Genomic DNA, 17,829 nt, shown 5'->3' with positions numbered 1-17,829 from the left:
GACACTCTCATACAGACTGCCTTTGGGGCGCCGACGTTTCCATTATAGGCTCACGCTGCAGAGTCCATTGGCACCGAAAAACGACTGGGTGCAATGTCACTGTGAACGATCAAGCAAAAATCACGCACCCACCCTTCAATTTCATATCATTGGGCTAACATCGGGCCCAGGTGTGAGTAGTTAAGAGAGTGAGACAGCAACAGCAATGCTCGGAGAACAAGGCGAGCCTAGAAAGGACGGTTGTACATACCTACGCCGTATCCAAGGTACCCTGGTGAAACCTCGTCAAAACCACACAACGGAGCAAGGTCTTGAAACTGGGTTTTGGAGCTGGGATGACGAAGGGACGACGTATAGTCGGCAAAGAGACTTGACGCAACCGTCAGAGCTTCTCAGATAAGTAATAGGACGAGAGGACAGGAATACGTCATTCATTGAAAGAAAGCAAGAGAACACAACATTAGCCACGCAGTACATCTCGTCGAATCTCAAGGAAGCAAAGAAGTAATCACTTCAAGAATAAACAAAAGCAGCGGATAGAACTGGAGAGAATTAAAAAGAACAGTCGGCAGCGGAAAAGAAGAGGAAAGGAATATAAACGGCAGCGGAAGGAACTGGATAGAAAGGAAGGTACAACGGAAACAAGAACGGAGGCTTACTGAGATAGAAGTGCAACTCAATTACCGAAGAAATGTCATGGCCCATCTGTCCCCTGCAGCCCTGGCCATGATGCTTCGCAAGGGGTTTTGTTCCGAGGTTAAATGTCAAAGGCACGAGGCGGCCAATTAGCCAATCAGCCGAGCGTCTGAGTGTGAAGTGGGGAGTAGTGTATCCTGAATTTCGCCTCTGCAGAAAAAGGGAGAGAGGGGAGGAGATACTAAGCACGTGCGACGGAATTTTGAAATCACAAACACGCAGACAAAAAGGTTGAACAGAGAAAGTTGGAAAGAAAAAGTAACGGTGGAGGGGTACTTGCCACCCAGCCCTATGCCAAACATCCACCAAAAATCCATTCCGCCTCCCATTTCAGCCATCCATATTCAATCGTTAGGATGAGCCCTCTAACTCGTCTTCCTAGTCCGGATAACTTTGTTCCTCAAGGCCTTCTCCTTAAGTTCATTCTCCCTCTTCTGCAACTCTCTCCTCCTAGCAGCCTATACGGGGAACGCAAAGAAGAAACAATCCAGTCAGTGTCAAGGCACACAAAAACCACCAAAAATGCTAACGAACATACCTCATCATCATCGACTTCCATTCCATCCGCATCTCCACCGCTCACACTACCCCCACTAGCACTTCCCCGCGCACCATAATCATCGCGATCTCTGTCCCGGTCACGCGGGGCACCTCGTCGATCTTCCTCTGGTTCATTTTCCCAACGACTCTTCTTTTGGAGTTGAGCTTGGCCTTTAATTTTGAGTTCTTGGACAGGTGGTAGATCGCGTTCGTGGTCACGGTCACGGTCGATATCCATCCGGCCTCCCCTGCGTCCATCGTCTCCCTCCCTATACCTGTCCGTCTCGCGGTCGCGGCCATGTCGGTCACGGTCACCTCTTCGTGGAGGAGGGGGGCTCCTTGACCTGGACCTCGATCGACTGCTGGCGTATGAACCGCGGTCAGGCGACCTGCTATACCCTCTTCCTCGTTCTCTGTCCCTCTCATCATCAGAACTGGGGCTCCTACGGCGTGGAGGTGTCCTAGACCGGCTCCTCGAGGGAGACCTTCCACCCCTTCTACGTCTGGGAGGAGATTCAGAGTCGTACCTCGCCCTTCTAGGCGGTGGCGAAACACTCCTACGCCTTCCTGAGCCGCGAGGTCCAGGAGAAGGCGACCTGTCCACCGACTCTGAGCGCGAATCAATAGGGGTCCGGGAGTGAGAACGAGACCTGGATCGAGGAGAACGGGAACGGGGGCCAGGTGAGAGACGACGGCGTCTCGCAGGAGGGCTGCGGCTGTCCCTGAACCTCTTGCCCCCACGGCCAGCTCTATCTCGAGGCGGCGAGTAGGATGGAGACCTGACACGTCTCTTTTGCGGAGGAGTTCGGGAGCGAGAGCGTGAAGCGGAGGAAGCAATTGAGCGTCTGGACGGGCTCGGTCGGCGGGGCGAATGCCGTCGGCGCATTGGCGGAGTTCGGGAAGGCGACCTGCGGCGTGGAGGAGGTGATCTGTAGCGTCTATTCGGGGGTGGAGAATGAGAATCGTCGCGAGACGGGGTCCTCGAGCGCGACCGGCGTCTGGGCGGGGGCGAGCGGCGCCTGGGGGGACCTCCGCCGTGACCTCCGCCTCTGCTTCCCCAACCAGAGTCTCGAGGCCGTCCTCCACCGTCATCAAACCCGCCTCTCCCGCGTCCTCGGCCTCTTCCGCCTCCCCTGCCTCCGCGGTCGCCCCGTCCACGATCGCCTCTCCCGTCTCCCCGATAATCTCCACCGCGCCCGCCACCAGGAGGTCCCCGCATCTCGTCCAACCTCATTCTGCGGTCCCGCTCGTCGATAGCCCTAGCATCATTCTCCCTCGCCCGCCTCAACTCTTCTTTCTTCTGCTCGACGAATGTCCTCGGTACACCAGTAACCTCTTCTTGAGCTTCGATTAGCAGCTTCCATAATTCAGTCATGAATGACGCGGTCTTGTTGGTTAGGAAACCTTGGAGGGAGATTTGCATTTTCCTAGGGTCTGGCGTCTGCATGCAATCGTTTGTGAGGAACGTAGGAATAGGACCATGAGTAGAGGAAAACGCACAGGATTCGAGTCGTCTTCCAAAAGACCCATAGCATACTCAACAACAACTTCATCCTCGAAGCCAATGAGCTCGATAATCTTTTTGGCAACCCATGGTCTGATGACGGTGAGGTTGACTTTTCTCATATCCACCTAATTCAACACCATTTCTTTCAGCCTCATCCTTCCCTTTACGGCTTGGGGAAAAGACATACCCGTTTCTCAAACTCTGCAGGAAACTTCATCGTCTTCATGAGTTTAGCTTCTTTGTCGGCGAACCGCCTGTCTTGCTCGGCAGACGTTCCTTTGAAGAATCCTACGCATTTGACGTTAGCTTATAGCGTTGTGATGACTCTGGGAGACGTACCTGCGTCCGCCATGATTCAGTATCGTCTGGTACTAGCTTGGAGACAACGGGTTTCGTCGACTTGAACGACAAGCCAGGTGTGGGCGTTGAGAAACCCGCTGTCACTGGCCCTGCACATGAAGAAGCGTGGGAACTGCTTACTAGGCACGACGCGACGTCGGTGGGGCACGTGCGCAATGCCCTCGATGACGAGCTCGTCGTCCAGCGCTTTGTGGACGTTGTGGACGACAACGGTGAGGGGCCAAATCCATTGCTTTGCCCTCTGGCGGCGTCATGGGCGTCATATCGCCAGTAATCAAAAGCCTGTCGCCACTCAACGCGTGCATAGGCAGGACTCTCTCCTCATGGCACTGTTCCAATCTTACACCAGGACCCCGGAAAACCTAGGGGGGACCCAGATCCTTTTTGGCCCAAAATTTCCGGATTTTTCGAGGCATTTTCTTTCCGGATTTCACCCAGGTCCCACCCCGAGCAACCAAAATTTCCGGATTTTGGAACCTAGGTTCTCCAAAATATCCTACCGACGCGGTTTTGTCTCACAATACGCCAGTTTTGACTATCTCTCGCCTTTCTGTACGGATTTACAACCATATAGAGTACTAATAATGTTGAAAGTATCGATTATCGTCTATAATCCATCCTCCTTCTCAGACTCGTCTTCTGCGGCTTTTCTTGAACGAGAGAGCTTGATGGCCTTTGTCAACGCTGTCTCCCTCGACTTCAACGTGTTGACAGAGCAGAGAAGCAACAAAACAAACCAAACCAAAAAAAAAAAAAAAAAAAAAAAAACAGGCTGTACGGGACTCGAACGACCGTGGAGAGAAACACTGCACCGAAGGCTTGGGGGTACGTACACCAAGTCAGCGAAGTTTCCGTATTTTTCATCCAGGTTATGCACTCAGAATCCACTACTTCCGGATTACGGATCCAGGTGAATCGACTTTTTGTCTGTATTTATCCGGATTATTTTCTAGGTCTCGCCGCCTTCGGCGGCGCTTTTTTTCCGGATTAGGCCCCTGGTTCGTCCCAGGTTTTCCGGGGTCCTCTTACACCACGCATATTCGAGACCGAGAAATGAAAGCATGCATTACAATGTACAAATGATAACAATACAAATGCGACGAGAGATAAATTACAACGAAAGAACCCAATTACTTGGCACCAGCGGACGAGAACTCTGTAAAAGGCCATGGTCAACGGAAGTTCTCGGCAGTCACACAGGGAAAGGTACTCACTGGTTACTGACTTGGTGCCCTCAGAGATAGCGTGCTTGGCGAGTTCACCAGGGAGGATGAGGCGCACAGCAGTTTGGATTTCTCTTGACGAGATGGTGGACTTCTTGGAGTAAGAAGCGAGTTCTAGAGGCGACAAGTCAGGAAACGCTGGTAATGTGAAGTGCCAGAAAACGCACTGGAAGCCTCCGTGGCAATTCGCTCGAAGATGTCGTTGACAAAGGAGTTCAAAATGGCCATGGCCTTGTTGGAGATACCAGTGTCGGGGTGGACCTGCTTGAGGACTGCAGAACAAGTCAGATTGTGTCAAGTCGAAATCGTCGCGAAACGACATACCCTTGTAGATGTAGGAAGAGTAAGTCTCCTTTCGGACCTTCTTTCGCTTCTTCTTCTCGCCATCGGCAGGTGCAGGCTTGGAGGTCTTCTTAGCGGCCTTGGATGCCTCTGCAGACTTTGCGGGGGCCTTGGAGGCGGTGGAGGCAGGAGCCTTGCCAGCAGTGGAAGCGGGTTTGGGGGCCATTGGTGTTGAAGTTGGGTGGCGGAGAAGGAAAGCGGTTTGTGGTGGTGGTGGACGTCGAAAGGGCGATGATGGCGTCCAACGTCAAACGATCAGTCATAAATATGCACGCGTCAATTTGTCTTTGTTTACCCTGCGCGCGTCTTTGTTGATTTGTTTGAAAGGGGAAAGTGGCAGCGCGCGCACCACGTGACACGCGTCGCCCTACCAAACAAAGCTCCGTTTTCGGCAAGTGCCAGTCGCCCCGCGAGTATAAAGAGCGCGCGTCGTCCCTTCTTGAGCGACAAATCGCTTCCTTTGCCCACCACCACCACCACCACCAACCACCACCAACCACCCTCACCAACCACTTAACTACTTCAATCAACATGTCTGGCAAAGGAAAGGCTGGAAAGTCCGGAGGAAAGGCTGGCGGCTCTGACAAGGCCCAATCCCGCTCTTCCAAGGCTGGTCTCCAATTCCCCGTCGGTCGTGTCCACCGTCTCTTGAAGAAGGGCAACTATGCCCAACGTGTCGGCGCTGGTGCACCTGGTATGTCTTTCCCCGACTTGTCCTATTTCTGCCAATTTCTGACTTTGCCACCTTAGTGTACCTCGCTGCTGTCCTCGAATACCTCGCTGCAGAGATTCTGGAACTCGCTGGCAACGCCGCCCGTGATAACAAGAAGCAACGTATTGTCCCCCGTCACCTGCAACTTGCCATCCGAAACGACGAGGAACTGCAAAAACTTCTCGGCAACGTCGTCATCTCACAAGGTGGTGTCGTGCCACACATTGCACCTGTACGTCCCTTGCTCTCATCCCCTCCTTGTGCATTTGCTGACCCCGCCCGCAGGAACTTCTCCCAACGAAGTCAGGAAAGGGCAGGAAAGACGATGGCATCAGCCAAGAAATCTAATTTCTTCCTTGTGTCGTCTTTTCTTTATTTTGCTTTCGTGTTGTTCTTATATCCTCATTTTTTGGTCTCGCATCCGCATTTTCTGTATTTTTGTCTAATGCATTGTATCATTGTTCAGTAGCAAGCAATAATCGCATCATATCCATCTTGCATACGACTTTTGCGCCTTTGGCCATCGAATCTTCAGGGCAGTCCTTGTGCCTCCGGGAGTAGATAGGGTGTGTGGGAAGTTAAGAAGCCGTCGCCCTCCAAAAATCCTGCGTTGCTCGCCCTCGGTACCTTGCATGGTACCCTCTGACTCTTTCCTGGTTGCCACCGGCTCCATTCTTCAGACACATTAGCCTTTCCACATGGAAGTCTCCTTCGAAATGACTCTTGACTCGCTCCATTACCATCGAAAGGGCGCCCCGAACAAAGAAGGCTGTGCTGGAATCTTGAAAGGGTGTCGAAAGGGTGCTCCTGTGTCGTTGGTCTATCGATGGTCTTTAGAGGAGAAAGGAAGGGACTTGTGTCACATATCGAAACGAGAGAGGCTCAGAGAGAAAGGAAGGCACTGGGCTAACAGGTCAGTAGACGACGAAGGCGGTGCATGGACGCACTATTGAGCCCTGAACTGCCCGTTCGTTTCCTTCTTCTCTTCCTTCGACACCCGATACCAAGCAAGACACAGCGAATAGCCACAGGCGACGATTGTGACATGTAAACAGACGCAAAGCGAGGTTGACTTTTCTATGGGTCGCCACAGAGGTGGAGTGAGGAATCGAATGGCATTAGACGTAAAGGAATGTAACGAGGACACTGATACGAAATGTGAGTAATGCGGTTAGAGAATGGACAGGATTGTTAACTCATCAGTTATGCTACAATGAGGTGCTCGCCTTTGTCCAACTCGGGCGAGCAATTGCCAAACAAAGTTCAAACCTCCTGGGAAGCCGGGAACGAGGGAAATATAGCACTCCGAATCTTGCGGATTCCACATGGATTGATAGCCGGACGGGTGTTACCGAGATTAGTTCACACGGGCCATGCCGGGAGCGCGTGCCGACGATCGTGGTCTCGCCTTTGCTTTCGACCGTCACGCCCTCTGCCCTCGGGCGCTAAAACACTGCCAAAAGGCCCTTTAAACTTCCCAGGTACTCGTTGACACCATAGAGCTTATTCACCAAAATCCCAAGGTCTCTCTAACCGAGCTCCAGCCGGTCAAAGCCTCCGTAAGGAACCAAAAACGCGGAGTTGTCGTGAAGACTTTACCCCACACAGTCCCCCTCCTCGCGCCCCGAATCCTTCGAAAACAGGCGAAGAAGCTCAAAAGGTCGATATAACTCAGCCAATCCTAGCTCTATCACGTCTTCTTCTCCCACAAGAACCCAGCCAAACACCGCCAAAGGGATAAAACGCCCTCCAAGCGCACATGCAATCGATGGGTCATCTGGTCCACCCTCCGGGAAAACCTCGGGAAAACACTTTCCTCGACTTTTGCTGCTGCTTTTGGGATGGGAAGAGCTGGGGCGGGCGGGTAATAAAATCGTGACAGGGTTGGAGAAGTGGTGTGATGCTGTAACTGCTCTCCCCTGACCTTTGAGCCTCTGCGCGTACCATAGGCGAGCTTCAGCTCTTGTGGCACCGCAGGTTGTCAGTGACGAGCGCCAACGACACCGACGATTCGAGCGCCCGGAGAAACCACGACGAAACGCTCCTAATATGTCAACGATAACGCCTAATGGCGACAAGACTGCTCTGCCTGCGAGCCAGGGACATTCGGATGCGCAGGCAGCGCTTGGGATAGACGAGAAGGTAGATGCTGCCTCCGAGTCTACTCCTGAGACGGGCTCGAAGGGCGTGGAGGATAACAGGACGCCAGCGCAGAAACGCGCTGGACGGATCCAGTTCTACACGTTGCTTTGGTGTCTGTTCATCATGGGTTGGAACGATGGCACGACGGGCCCGCTGCTTCCTAGGATTCGAGAGGTGTACAATGTAGGCCCTTCCATCCGTCCTCTGGGAACGAGGATATGACCTGACCTATCGTTGTAGTTGAATTTCACCGTTGTGTCGCTCGTGTTCGTTTTGGCTTGCATCGTACGTTTTCAACCGCTTATATCAACGACACATCCTTGACGACGTTCATGTAGGGTTTCGTTCTCGGAGCGTTGTTGAACATGTGGGTTGGTCCACGGTATGGCATTGGAAAGGTCAGTACATATCACCCATTGCACGTCCTTTCAAGGACTCTGACCTCGTGTCCTCGTTACAGACGCTTGTCTTCGGTTAGTTTCTACACTCCGGGGGCCGGCCGTTCGTCGTTGAACGATTTCTCATGTTCGCAGGTGCCATCCTCCAAGTCGCAACATACTGTGTCCAGGCACCCGCTCCACCCTTCGCCGCCTTCGTCGCCATGAACCTCGTCAACGGAGTTGGTATCGCCTTCCAGGTGTGCCGAACAACTGTCCTTCCCCACGACGTACGAGCTAACACATCGCCCTACGTGTTTCCAGGACGCCCAAGCAAACGGGTTCGTCGGCGCTCTAACGTATAACCAAGAGGCAAAGATGGGTGTTCTGCACGCTGCCTATGGTATGTCTCTCTCCACTCTCCCGTCGTACCGCTTCTGTTGAAATTAACGACGATGTTGATGTCGATGTTGTACAGGTCTCGGGGCATTCGCAGCACCGCTGGTTTCAACCCAGTTCGCTCAGATGACGCGGTGGTCGTTCCACTACCTCGTCTCCCTTGGCTGTGCGATCGTCAACCTTGTCCTCATGATCGTCGTCTTCCGATTCAAGGACCAGGAAAGTAAGTGTATTTCGACATCGTTAATCAACTGACCACTTTGTTGACCATTCGTTCTACTTTTTTCCGTCGTTGTTTGTTGTGCGCGTCATAGCTTGCATGCGCGAAGCGGGCGAGTTGATCGAGCTTCCCAGCGCCCCTGGGAAGAAGGTCGAATCCCAGAAGCAAGAAACAAACTTCAAGGAGATCATGACCACTCGTGCTGTTCATTTCTTGGCGTTCTTCATTCTCATCTATGTTGGTGTCGAGGTTACCATCGGAGGTCAGTACACCTTTGCGTAGGAATCTTATTGCTGGCTGATGGAATGACATTGTTTCAGGTTGGATCGTTACGTTCATTATTGAGGAGCGAGGGGGTGGTCCTTCGTCTGGGTATATCTCTTCTGGTTTCTTCGGAGGTTGATGGACATCCCCCGTTATGTCGATATTGAGCTGATAAATGTGCTTAGGTCTGACACTTGGAAGGGTAATCCTGTTGTGGGTCAACGAAAAGGTATGCAGTGTGTTCCTCAGACTCGGGTTGTCACCCGTTAATGCATTGACAGGTCGGGGAACGTCTTGTCCTCTACTTCTATGCGGTCCTTTCACTTGGGTACGCTCGTCCACCACCTCGCAATCTCCCTCATTAATTCTGACCTCTTCCCGCAGTCTCGAATTCATTGTCTGGTTTGTCCCTTCACTCGTGGGCAACGCCGTTGCCGTGTCCTTCATCGGTCTCTTCTTGGGTCCCATGTTCCCTCTCGCCGTGAACCACGCCTCGCGCGTCCTCCCTCGTCGACTCCTCACCAGCTCGATTGGCTGGATCGCTGGATTCGGTCAAGCTGGCAGTGCTCTCATCCCGTTCATGACTGGCGCCATTGCGGAGAATCATGGCATTAAGAGTTTGCATCCCTTGTACGTTTTACTGTCATCACTTTCTTTCGAGACAGTCGCTGACTCCGCTTGTGTTGCAGGCTGGTTGCGATGATGGCAGTGCTAATTTTGCTCTGGTGGGTGCTCCCAGAGAGGCCTGTAGCAGCTTCGCCAGCTGCTACTCCAGCTGTTGAGGATGTGGCGGTCGATGAGAAGGATAAGGAACAAGTTGTGTAAATGGGTTTCTTCTGGTTTTCTGGGATTGGTCTTTTTCGAGTGGTACACGATTCTTCATGGGTCTTTCACGTTTTCGGTTTTTTACGAGTGTTTGTATGTAACGAAGTTCTTTATGTTGGATGGTTTGCACAAATTCCTGTGCTCCCAGCACCCCACCCTGGTTCACAACGTTCTCCAGTGCAAACTCCAGAGTCCAGACGATCTCGACCACTCAGATTACATCATCAAAGCCCATCCGCGCATGCCGGCGGCTAGGCCCGTCCGCAAGCGCCGATCATCGTGTTCTCCTCACGACAACCACGGACGACGCTCCAAACCTTTTGCCTTGTATTGGCGCGGAGCATAGAAGAGCATAGAGCACAGCGTTGTTCACTGGTCACCCGCTTTTATGAAATAGCGGGCCTGATCGAGTGTAGTGTGGAGCAGAGAGAGCAATTGCAAGACGGGGTGTCTTACCCGACCCTCCAACCCTTTCCACGCCAGAATCACGCTATTCAAACCTGTTCGTGCCTCCATTTGGGTGCAAATTTCCAGATAGAAGGGGGGGGCTAGATCAAAAAGGGTACGTGTCACTACTAAATGAACTGGTCTAAACATGGAGCGAAGACGCTGACGAATGGTGTGAGCGCGCTGTATGGGTTGTTCCGGGGAAACCTCGGATAAATAGCCTATACCCTTTGCAGAACTCCGCCGCGTCTTTAAAGCCCACTCCAGTCCTCTTGTCCTGGAGAGCACTGCTTATCCTTGCCCTCTTCCTCCTCCCTCCATCTTCTCCGGCGTCGCCGACGAGATACACGACCTTTCCGAATCGTTGGAAGACTGGACAAAAGCAAAGAGCACTCGTTTACCCCGCATACGTTACGCCTCGGAGAAACCACGATAAAACTCGCCTAAAATGTCAAGAACAACGCCTAATGGCGACTACGACTCTACGAACGACATTGTCGCGCATGCGGGATCAGATGTCGGTGGCCCTGGCAGGAATGGGCACGAGAAGGGGGATGTTGCGGCGGCGGCGTCTCCTGGCCTCACCGGCAAGAGTCTGGTCTCAGAGGCCTTGAAGGTCACACCTTCGACATCCCAGGAAAACTCTACACTCCTTACTAGACGGGATACGTCTGAGTCGTTGAAGAGCGTACGCTCGGATGGAGGTGCGGGTAAGGAAGCTGCCGTTGTGGAGAAGACGAGGAAGCAGCGGAGAGTGGGGATGCTCCAGTTTTTGACCTTGTGTTGGTGCCTATTCATTTTGGGATGGAACGACGGGACTTTGGGTCCGTTGCTACCGAGGATTAGGGAGGTCTATGATGTGAGTTTTCTTTCTTTTGCTTGTGTGGCCAATGCTGGGTGCTTATGGATTTTAGGTCGGATTTACGATTGTGTCTTTGGCGTTCGTGATGACTTGTTGTGTGAGTTGACTTCTTCACATTTTGAGTGTCGTAATTAAATGCATTTCATGATTGGCGATTCTAGGGCTTCATCGCGGGTGCCCTATTAAACATGTGGATGGGTCCCAAATTCGGTCTCGGAAAGGTATGTGAAGCAATTACATCCATGGGTGGCTCCAGACTAACGTGAACGCATTTATAGACCATGGCCATTGGTTGGACCTGTCCTTTACGCCGACGGAATTTCACTTTGCTAACCAGCCTTCTACAGGTGCATGTCTTCAAGTGATCACCTATTGCGTTCAGGCACCAGCGCCGCCGTTCGCCGCTTTCGTAGCCGTGAACGTTCTCAATGGTATCGGTCTCGCTCTTCAGGTAAGCGTTACCATAATCCTTGTCGACCTCCTTCTCACGTCCATGATTACCAGGATGCTCAAGCCAATGGTTTCGTTGGCGCTCTATCCGAGAAGCCCGAAGCCAAAATGGGTGTCCTACATGCCGCTTATGGTACGTGCTCACCCCCGATATTTCGCGTTATCACGGGCGCTTAATGGGCTTGTAAACAGGACTAGGAGCATTCGCCTCCCCTCTGGTATCGACCCAATTCGCGCAAATGGAGCGATGGTCGTTCCACTACCTCGTCTCCCTCGGCCTGGCAACTCTGAACACTCTCTTCGTTATTGTTGTCTTCAGGTTTAGACCGCAAGACGGTACGAGCCTCTTCCTTTTTCATTTACTGTTCTAACTTGTCGAATGTTTGGCAGAATGCATGAGGGAAGCTGGGGAGCCTGTTTCACATCACGACGATAGTACCAAGAAGGAAACTAACTTCAAGGAGATCATGACGAACAAGACTGTGCATTTCCTCGCCTTCTTTATCCTCATCTACGTTGGTGCCGAGGTTACCATTGGTGGTTGGATTGTCACGTATATTATCGATGAGCGTGGTGGAGGACCATCGGCTGGGTACATTGCTTCCGGTTTCTTTGGAGGTGAGTCTCTGCTTTCCCCGGTAACATCATAGGCCCGGAATGTTTACATTTTTCACGCAGGTTTGACTCTCGGACGTGTAGTCCTCCTATGGGTCAACGAAAAGGTTGGAGAACGCCTAGTGGTCTACATTTATGCAATCCTATCCTTGGGGTACGTTCCTCTAATACATATCTTCATAGCCCAATACTCACACGAACCGACAGCCTGGAATTCATCGTCTGGTTCGTACCCTCACTCGTGGGCAACGCCGTCGCCGTTTCCTTCATCGGTCTCTTCCTCGGCCCCATGTTCCCTCTCGCAATTAACCATGCCTCCCGCGTCCTCCCCCGCCACATCCTCACCAGCTCCATCGGCTGGATTGCTGGGTTCGGTCAAGCTGGAAGCGCGCTCATGCCGTTCGCTACTGGTGCTATTGCCCAGAATCATGGAATTAAGAGGTTGCACCCTCTGCTGGTAGCGATGTTGGGTGTTTTGATTGTTTTGTGGTGGTTGATTCCAAACCAACCACGCCCTATTACGCCCCCTTCTACACCTGCATCCGAACCTGAGCCCTCGAATACGCCTACCATAGCCGAGGTGTGATGCATTGATACATCTAGTAGTACTGATATTGGACAATATTGCGGTTTTGTCGTTCTCTTTGTGCTTCATCATCTCTTCTTGGATTTATGGATAGGGTTGTTTACTTACATCGAATAGTCGTGCTACTAAAATTCCTGGCTAATGGACATGTTCAACATCTACCACCATGCTTAATAAAGACAGCGGATCGGTAACTAAATTCTTCGTGATCATAGCATACAACTGCAAAGCACAGAAGAGCACCTGCAATGGATGTGCTCGCCCGACTAATGATGCTAATGAGCCTGAGGCGGAAAGTTGACAACCGCGACAACCGACAACCGAAGGGCACGACAAATGGTAGCCACCAACACAGACCGCTACTATCACACACATTGCATTACAAAAGTTCGAACGATTGATTTTGGTAGGTGAGTGCACATGTACACTACCATCACGATTCAAGAATCAGTTTCGACCACCAGGCCTCGACGGGTCACCAGAGGCACTATATCCTTGGTTAAGCCTGGTGACATCTGCTACTACCTGGATGCATTCACATTAATACTTTTTCCTCTCTTATCAACGATGTACAATGTACATACCTTTTCCAATGTCTCCTTCATCGGCGCAAGCTCTGATCTCAAAACCTTCCCCATCTCCGATTCATTTCCGGAACCAGAGACGCTCGTGGAAGGGTCCTGCTGAGACTGAACGCTGGGAGCCTGCGGGAACCCTCCCGTTTTGTCGGTGAGGGTGACCCCAAGCCCTCCTCTCTGAATTTGTCGAATCTCAGCAACGATGTTCTCTTGCCAGGATTGAGCTGAGCCCGTTCCCGATGCAATTAAAGCGACAACTTCGTCGATGGACCGGGATAAGGGTGGTTGGATGTGTCGATACTCGGCTAGTACCGAGTCCTCCCATGTGCGAACTGGTACGTCAGGGACGTCATCTACTCTTGCGTACACCGCAAAGAGGAGCCGTGAGGCTCCGGCGAATCATGAAGAACTGCGCAAAGCGTACCGATCCGAGCCTGAAGCTGTGGCTGAGCCATTCTGTCGTCAAGTGAATGCTGTCGAGGCTTTGCTGTTGTAAGTAGCGGGTTAAGCTTGTGATTTGGTGTCAGGGGTAAGGGGGTTGGAGTGCTAACCCTGGTCTTTTAGGTGCTGGAATAGACTTCCCGAAACTGCCGACGTCATTGAGTCGTAGAAAACGACGTCAGATGGGATGGTCAGATCTCCTGTGAGATGTTATGCGAAAGGTAGCCTATGTATAGAGATTACCACAGGGGATTGGAGTGTAGCGAGCATGATCAGTAGCGGCTGCGCAGTTGGGTTGAAGGCGACAGTGATGGGGAATCCCCGGAAGAACGGACACACCATTGATCTGAGACTGGCGCTCAACTCCAGACGCACCGCGAATAAAATTTTGAAACTTGAAAGAATCTGTCCTGCTCACTTGCTCAGCATTCATCGGCATTGGCCAGGCTGGTCTTCGAATTTAATCATCCATTGTAAGTCCACTCAACGTGTCCTAGAAATAAATAGATGCCGACACGCCCAAAGAGCCTCCCCCTTCACCCATTACCAGTGCTTGTAAGTTGCCCATTCATCCTCTCCAGGCTCATAATATAATTATCCCATTCCTCGATACTAACGACTAGCCCTCAGCACACGCGTTGAGAACATCTAAGAAATGAACACACCTATAAGCAACCGGAGCTTGACTCCAAAGCGTCGTGCTGGGATCCGCAAACAAGGACTGGAACTGCGCATCCGGACTTGTGGGCCCCGAACCATGGTTTGAACCGGGATTGTTGAAGAGCGCGACATCCTGTTGGTTCATCCCGGAATACTGTGGCACAATCACATTCGACCCAGGGGACGTTTGGATGTGAGAGAAGTCGAAGTTGAAAGGCGTGTCAGTCGGAAGTTGGGAGACGTTGAGAGGAGCGGTGACTTGATCTTGCGCCTTGGACGGTCCAGGTGGACTAGGCGTCGACAGGGCTGTGACCGAAGGGTAGCTTCCAAGCAGCGTATCTCCGTATATCGATAGGTTGGAAGGCTGGCCTTGCTGATGGGAATGGCTTGTTGAAGACATGCTTGATTGTGAGGCCTCGACCTTATCTCCTTCGACGTGAACACTTCGTACTGAGCGGAACTCGGCCAACATGTCACTATAGGTACCATGTCAGTCGATGGTTGGACAATAAACAAGTAAGCCATACCCCATTCGAGCAGAGCCGGGCCAACTATGTCCACCGTTAGACCTCCTAAACAACTCATGCTTGGCCAGCTACTCACCGGTTCTCCGAGCGCTTGATATATGTGACACAACTTTCAATATTCGTGTTATATCTTGCAACCTCGTCCGGCGAGATGAACTCTCGCTCAGCCCAAAGGTCGATGATAAGAGTTAATGCCGATGCGAAAGCTGCCATCTGCACAGGGATGAGAGTTTGCCATGGTCAGGTCAAAGGCAGCGATCACTTACCACGATGTGCGGGTCTGTCAGGCCACCCCTCACAGAAGCGGCTTGTAGTAGGTGAGCACACTCTGTTGACACCTCTCTACAAACGATGAAAGGCGTGGTCGAGAGACAGTCATTGCGAAGCAGTGGCCGGTGGATTTGGATTCGAACGTAACAGAAGAACGTGTTGAGGAATAGCGATTGTTGGAAGAAGGTGCGGTCGGAAATCTCGGGGTTCCACTGAACTGTGGAATCGTCAGCAGGGAACGACAAGAAGTTGTGTCAGACATACGGTGTCGAGGTAACGACCGTCTCCAAGTCACCAAAGCGGAATCCAGTTCAGCAACAACCCGAACCTCCCAGTTCTCACCGATCAGCCCATGGATTATTCTGCACTTCTTGGTCGAGTAGAGAGTCCGCAACATGGAGCCAATGATATCACATAGACCTAGATAGGACAGGAAGGCCGACATGAACGAAGGACGATCGGGTGGTTGTCTAAAGGCCTGGGTCGGGTCCTCTGTTTCCCAATATTCGTCGTCACACTCGACAGGGTAATCGACATCGATGCTGCGAAAACGGTTAGCTACGAATGTGCTGAAATGTTAGGATGACTCACTCTTCCCCGTAAAGTGCACACGGCCGTCCCAGTAGGGAGCTCATCGTCCGATCCATTGCCACCAGACACCTAAAAGTCTCTGTTAGAAGGACCATCGGAATTTCATTTGCTGACATACCAGAATGCGCGCTTCCTTAGCTCGGCTTCTTTGTTCGGTCTATATTTGTTGCGTTGCCGTCTGTGTAGTCCACCATCCTGTGCAAGTCGGAGGCCAATTCCAGCAAGAGTCCAGGCTGTATGGTTCATGGACGACCCTAGGAAATACATTGCTGCTAGCTGCGACCGGTAAGTCGCGACGTTACCCGGTTTTCAAAGACAAGTAACTCACTGCGTAGCGCTGAAGGTCATATACGGTTGTCTGGACGAGCGATATAGTTGAAGCAAGTGGCACCTGCGATATGTATTTCCACCCGGACGATGTTTGATCTGCGTCCTTGAGATAAACGCGGGGGTCGGTGCTGAACCTCGAAGCAAGTGCACACACAGTAAGGAGGGTCGCAGCAAAAGATGGATTTCGGAGATGCAATTGGTTTCTGACGTCATTCTCGAACGTGGGCCTGTGCAGGACGGGTAGCAGAATGTGGCAATTGTCGAAGTAGAGGGATATCAATGACTCGAGGAGATCCGGCTCAGGGAACACGTAGTTGAAGTCCTTCATTCGAAGGTAGTCCTTCTCCCACTGTAAAGGATGAAAATCACCACATGAATGAAGCCGAGAGGGATGGTAGACGAACCTCTCGCAATTCCCAAAACACAGGTCGCTTAGTACGTGCAAAGTTTCCGCCATGAGTGCCACTGCGTTCGTTCTTGAACTCGATACAGTTCTGAGCGTATAAAAACATGCTAGAAGGGTCATATTAGCCACTCTCCAGAACGACTTGGCGGGAATGATTCATACCTAGATCGTCCAAAGAAGCGGTTCTCCGTGATATCAAGCGATAAATTCTTCAGCCTCTCGGCCAGAGTAACGTGCGAAAGGTCGTCTGGGTCCGAGAGGTCGTTTTCTTCGGTCATTGGCGCAGTAGATTGGATGAAGGAAGTCGAAGCTTCCACCGAGAGCGAGCGCTCTGCCAGTTGAAAGGCACCTGGATTGGTCGAAAGCTGAGGAAGAGAACTCGTGGAGGCTATCTTTGTCGGAGGCATCGGTGGTCGAGGTAGAATGGACTGTGGTCTGGGCGTTGCTTCACCTATCTGGGTAGGTAGTGGTTGGCCTACTGTACGCAAGTAAGCCTCCATTGTCTTCAGCCTCTCTTCCAAGGCTTGGAGATGCCTGCACCGAGCGTAAGTCTTGCCCTGGCAACTTAGAATCGGTCACTCAACATGCTGGTTGGTTGCACCACCTCTGACATACGCTTCTACATGAACTATCGGTTCAACGCCCTTCAAAACATGAAGCTAGAATAACTCACCTTTCGACGACTGGTTTCGTGCGTACATGGGATCCTGCAGTTTATGCAATTCGAGCAAATGTTATCAGGTTTGATGGCGCTGTCGCCTGACGATCCCTCCAATCAGCGACCAAAGCACCAAAGACGACCTGCATCATATCAAATTAAACAACATACATTTCGCTGCTTAAATGTCGATAAACCGTGCAATAGGCTTGGGAATGACTCACTTTTCTTCCTTCGACAAGCATCGCAGGCGCCATGGAGGCGCTTTCGCTTGATCGTCGACGTTGAGCCTGACGCAGAGCCTACTCTGGATTCTGAATCCGAAACTGGATTACTGCTAGGCTTAGCTTCGGTCATTGCGGTTAATTAGGTGGTGGTGGTTAAGCTTTAAGCCAAGGGTTCGCGTTTGTCCACCGGCAAATGGTCGCGTCGGAATCACGAAAGCTGACTCAGCCCCCTATTTCATGCTTTCGGCCGTAGACAAAGAGGGGCCTCTCGGTCGAGATACTTGTCAACGCCCAGGCGCCCAGGCCCCGGATTGCGTCAGGGTTACACTTCGTTTCCAGATGTCACTAGTAGTTAAGGTAGTCGGATGGAAGGATGAAAGGAAGCAACCTCAGCATGAGGGAACATCGGATGTGACAAGCTGTCAAGGAAGCTAACGGACATTCTAGAGCAGAATCAAAAGAACAAACGTCGTTGACTATAGGAAGGTATTACTACAAGAGAATATCAGATAGTAGGGTATAAGACTGAAGATAAACGTGTATCTATTGCAGTCAAGGCTTGAAGGAAGGAGAA

General features: G+C 51.7%; 6 protein-coding genes across 6 annotated transcripts; 3 read left to right on the top strand and 3 right to left on the bottom strand.

Moving 5' to 3' along the window:
• Positions 1 to 709: 709 nt before the first annotated feature.
• CC1G_03524 (SR-rich pre-mRNA splicing activator) lies at positions 710 to 3,095 on the bottom strand (the record flags this gene model as incomplete). Its single annotated transcript, XM_001832458.2, has 7 exons — positions 710 to 1,154; positions 1,235 to 1,739; positions 1,790 to 2,369; positions 2,428 to 2,677; positions 2,737 to 2,868; positions 2,931 to 3,031; positions 3,083 to 3,095. The coding sequence occupies 7 exons, from the start codon at positions 3,093 to 3,095 to the stop codon at positions 1,062 to 1,064; spliced, it is 1,674 nt and encodes a 557-aa protein (XP_001832510.2). The 3' UTR covers positions 710 to 1,061.
• Positions 3,096 to 4,142: 1,047 nt separating this feature from the next.
• CC1G_03523 (histone H2B) lies at positions 4,143 to 4,888 on the bottom strand. Its single transcript, XM_001832457.2, has 4 exons — positions 4,651 to 4,888; positions 4,494 to 4,598; positions 4,318 to 4,440; positions 4,143 to 4,259 (listed from the first exon to the last, which is right to left on the bottom strand). The coding sequence occupies exons 1-4, from the start codon at positions 4,832 to 4,834 to the stop codon at positions 4,234 to 4,236; spliced, it is 438 nt and encodes a 145-aa protein (XP_001832509.1). The 5' UTR covers positions 4,835 to 4,888; the 3' UTR covers positions 4,143 to 4,233.
• A 255-nt stretch (positions 4,889 to 5,143) lies between these two features.
• CC1G_03522 (histone H2A) lies at positions 5,144 to 5,882 on the top strand. The gene is made up of 3 exons (XM_001832456.2): positions 5,144 to 5,362; positions 5,419 to 5,612; positions 5,666 to 5,882. Exons 1-3 carry the CDS (start codon positions 5,200 to 5,202, stop codon positions 5,726 to 5,728), a joined length of 420 nt encoding a protein of 139 aa, XP_001832508.2. The 5' UTR covers positions 5,144 to 5,199; the 3' UTR covers positions 5,729 to 5,882.
• A 1,547-nt stretch (positions 5,883 to 7,429) lies between these two features.
• CC1G_03521 (hypothetical protein) lies at positions 7,430 to 9,607 on the top strand (the record flags this gene model as incomplete). The annotated part of the gene is made up of 13 exons (XM_001832455.1): positions 7,430 to 7,705; positions 7,763 to 7,807; positions 7,861 to 7,920; positions 7,983 to 7,995; positions 8,056 to 8,159; positions 8,224 to 8,302; positions 8,378 to 8,521; positions 8,613 to 8,780; positions 8,839 to 8,916; positions 8,968 to 9,011; positions 9,064 to 9,110; positions 9,167 to 9,412; positions 9,472 to 9,607. 13 exons carry the CDS (start codon positions 7,430 to 7,432, stop codon positions 9,605 to 9,607), a joined length of 1,440 nt encoding a protein of 479 aa, XP_001832507.1.
• An 895-nt stretch (positions 9,608 to 10,502) lies between these two features.
• On the top strand, positions 10,503 to 12,725 carry CC1G_03520 (hypothetical protein; the record flags this gene model as incomplete). The annotated part of the gene is made up of 10 exons (XM_001832454.2): positions 10,503 to 10,913; positions 10,969 to 11,013; positions 11,078 to 11,137; positions 11,195 to 11,207; positions 11,264 to 11,367; positions 11,421 to 11,499; positions 11,559 to 11,702; positions 11,757 to 11,984; positions 12,045 to 12,135; positions 12,189 to 12,725. The coding sequence occupies 10 exons, from the start codon at positions 10,503 to 10,505 to the stop codon at positions 12,565 to 12,567; spliced, it is 1,554 nt and encodes a 517-aa protein (XP_001832506.1). The 3' UTR covers positions 12,568 to 12,725.
• A 289-nt stretch (positions 12,726 to 13,014) lies between these two features.
• On the bottom strand, positions 13,015 to 17,385 carry CC1G_03518 (nuclear protein; the record flags this gene model as incomplete). Its single annotated transcript, XM_001832452.2, has 16 exons — positions 13,015 to 13,092; positions 13,152 to 13,534; positions 13,570 to 13,632; positions 13,697 to 13,786; positions 13,926 to 14,038; positions 14,252 to 14,722; positions 14,850 to 14,986; positions 15,040 to 15,260; positions 15,308 to 15,585; positions 15,635 to 15,703; positions 15,753 to 15,910; positions 15,963 to 16,313; positions 16,369 to 16,477; positions 16,533 to 16,904; positions 17,044 to 17,077; positions 17,253 to 17,385. 16 exons carry the CDS (start codon positions 17,383 to 17,385, stop codon positions 13,015 to 13,017), a joined length of 3,060 nt encoding a protein of 1,019 aa, XP_001832504.2.
• Between the last annotated feature and the right edge of the window lie 444 nt (positions 17,386 to 17,829).

The sequence above is a fragment of the Coprinopsis cinerea genome (assembly GCF_000182895.1).
Source record: "Coprinopsis cinerea okayama7#130 chromosome 9 map unlocalized cont3.9, whole genome shotgun sequence".
Taxonomy (NCBI): Eukaryota; Fungi; Basidiomycota; class Agaricomycetes; order Agaricales; family Psathyrellaceae; genus Coprinopsis; species Coprinopsis cinerea.
Note: the sequence above shows the minus strand (reverse complement) of the source record. Positions and strands in the feature narration are given on the sequence as shown.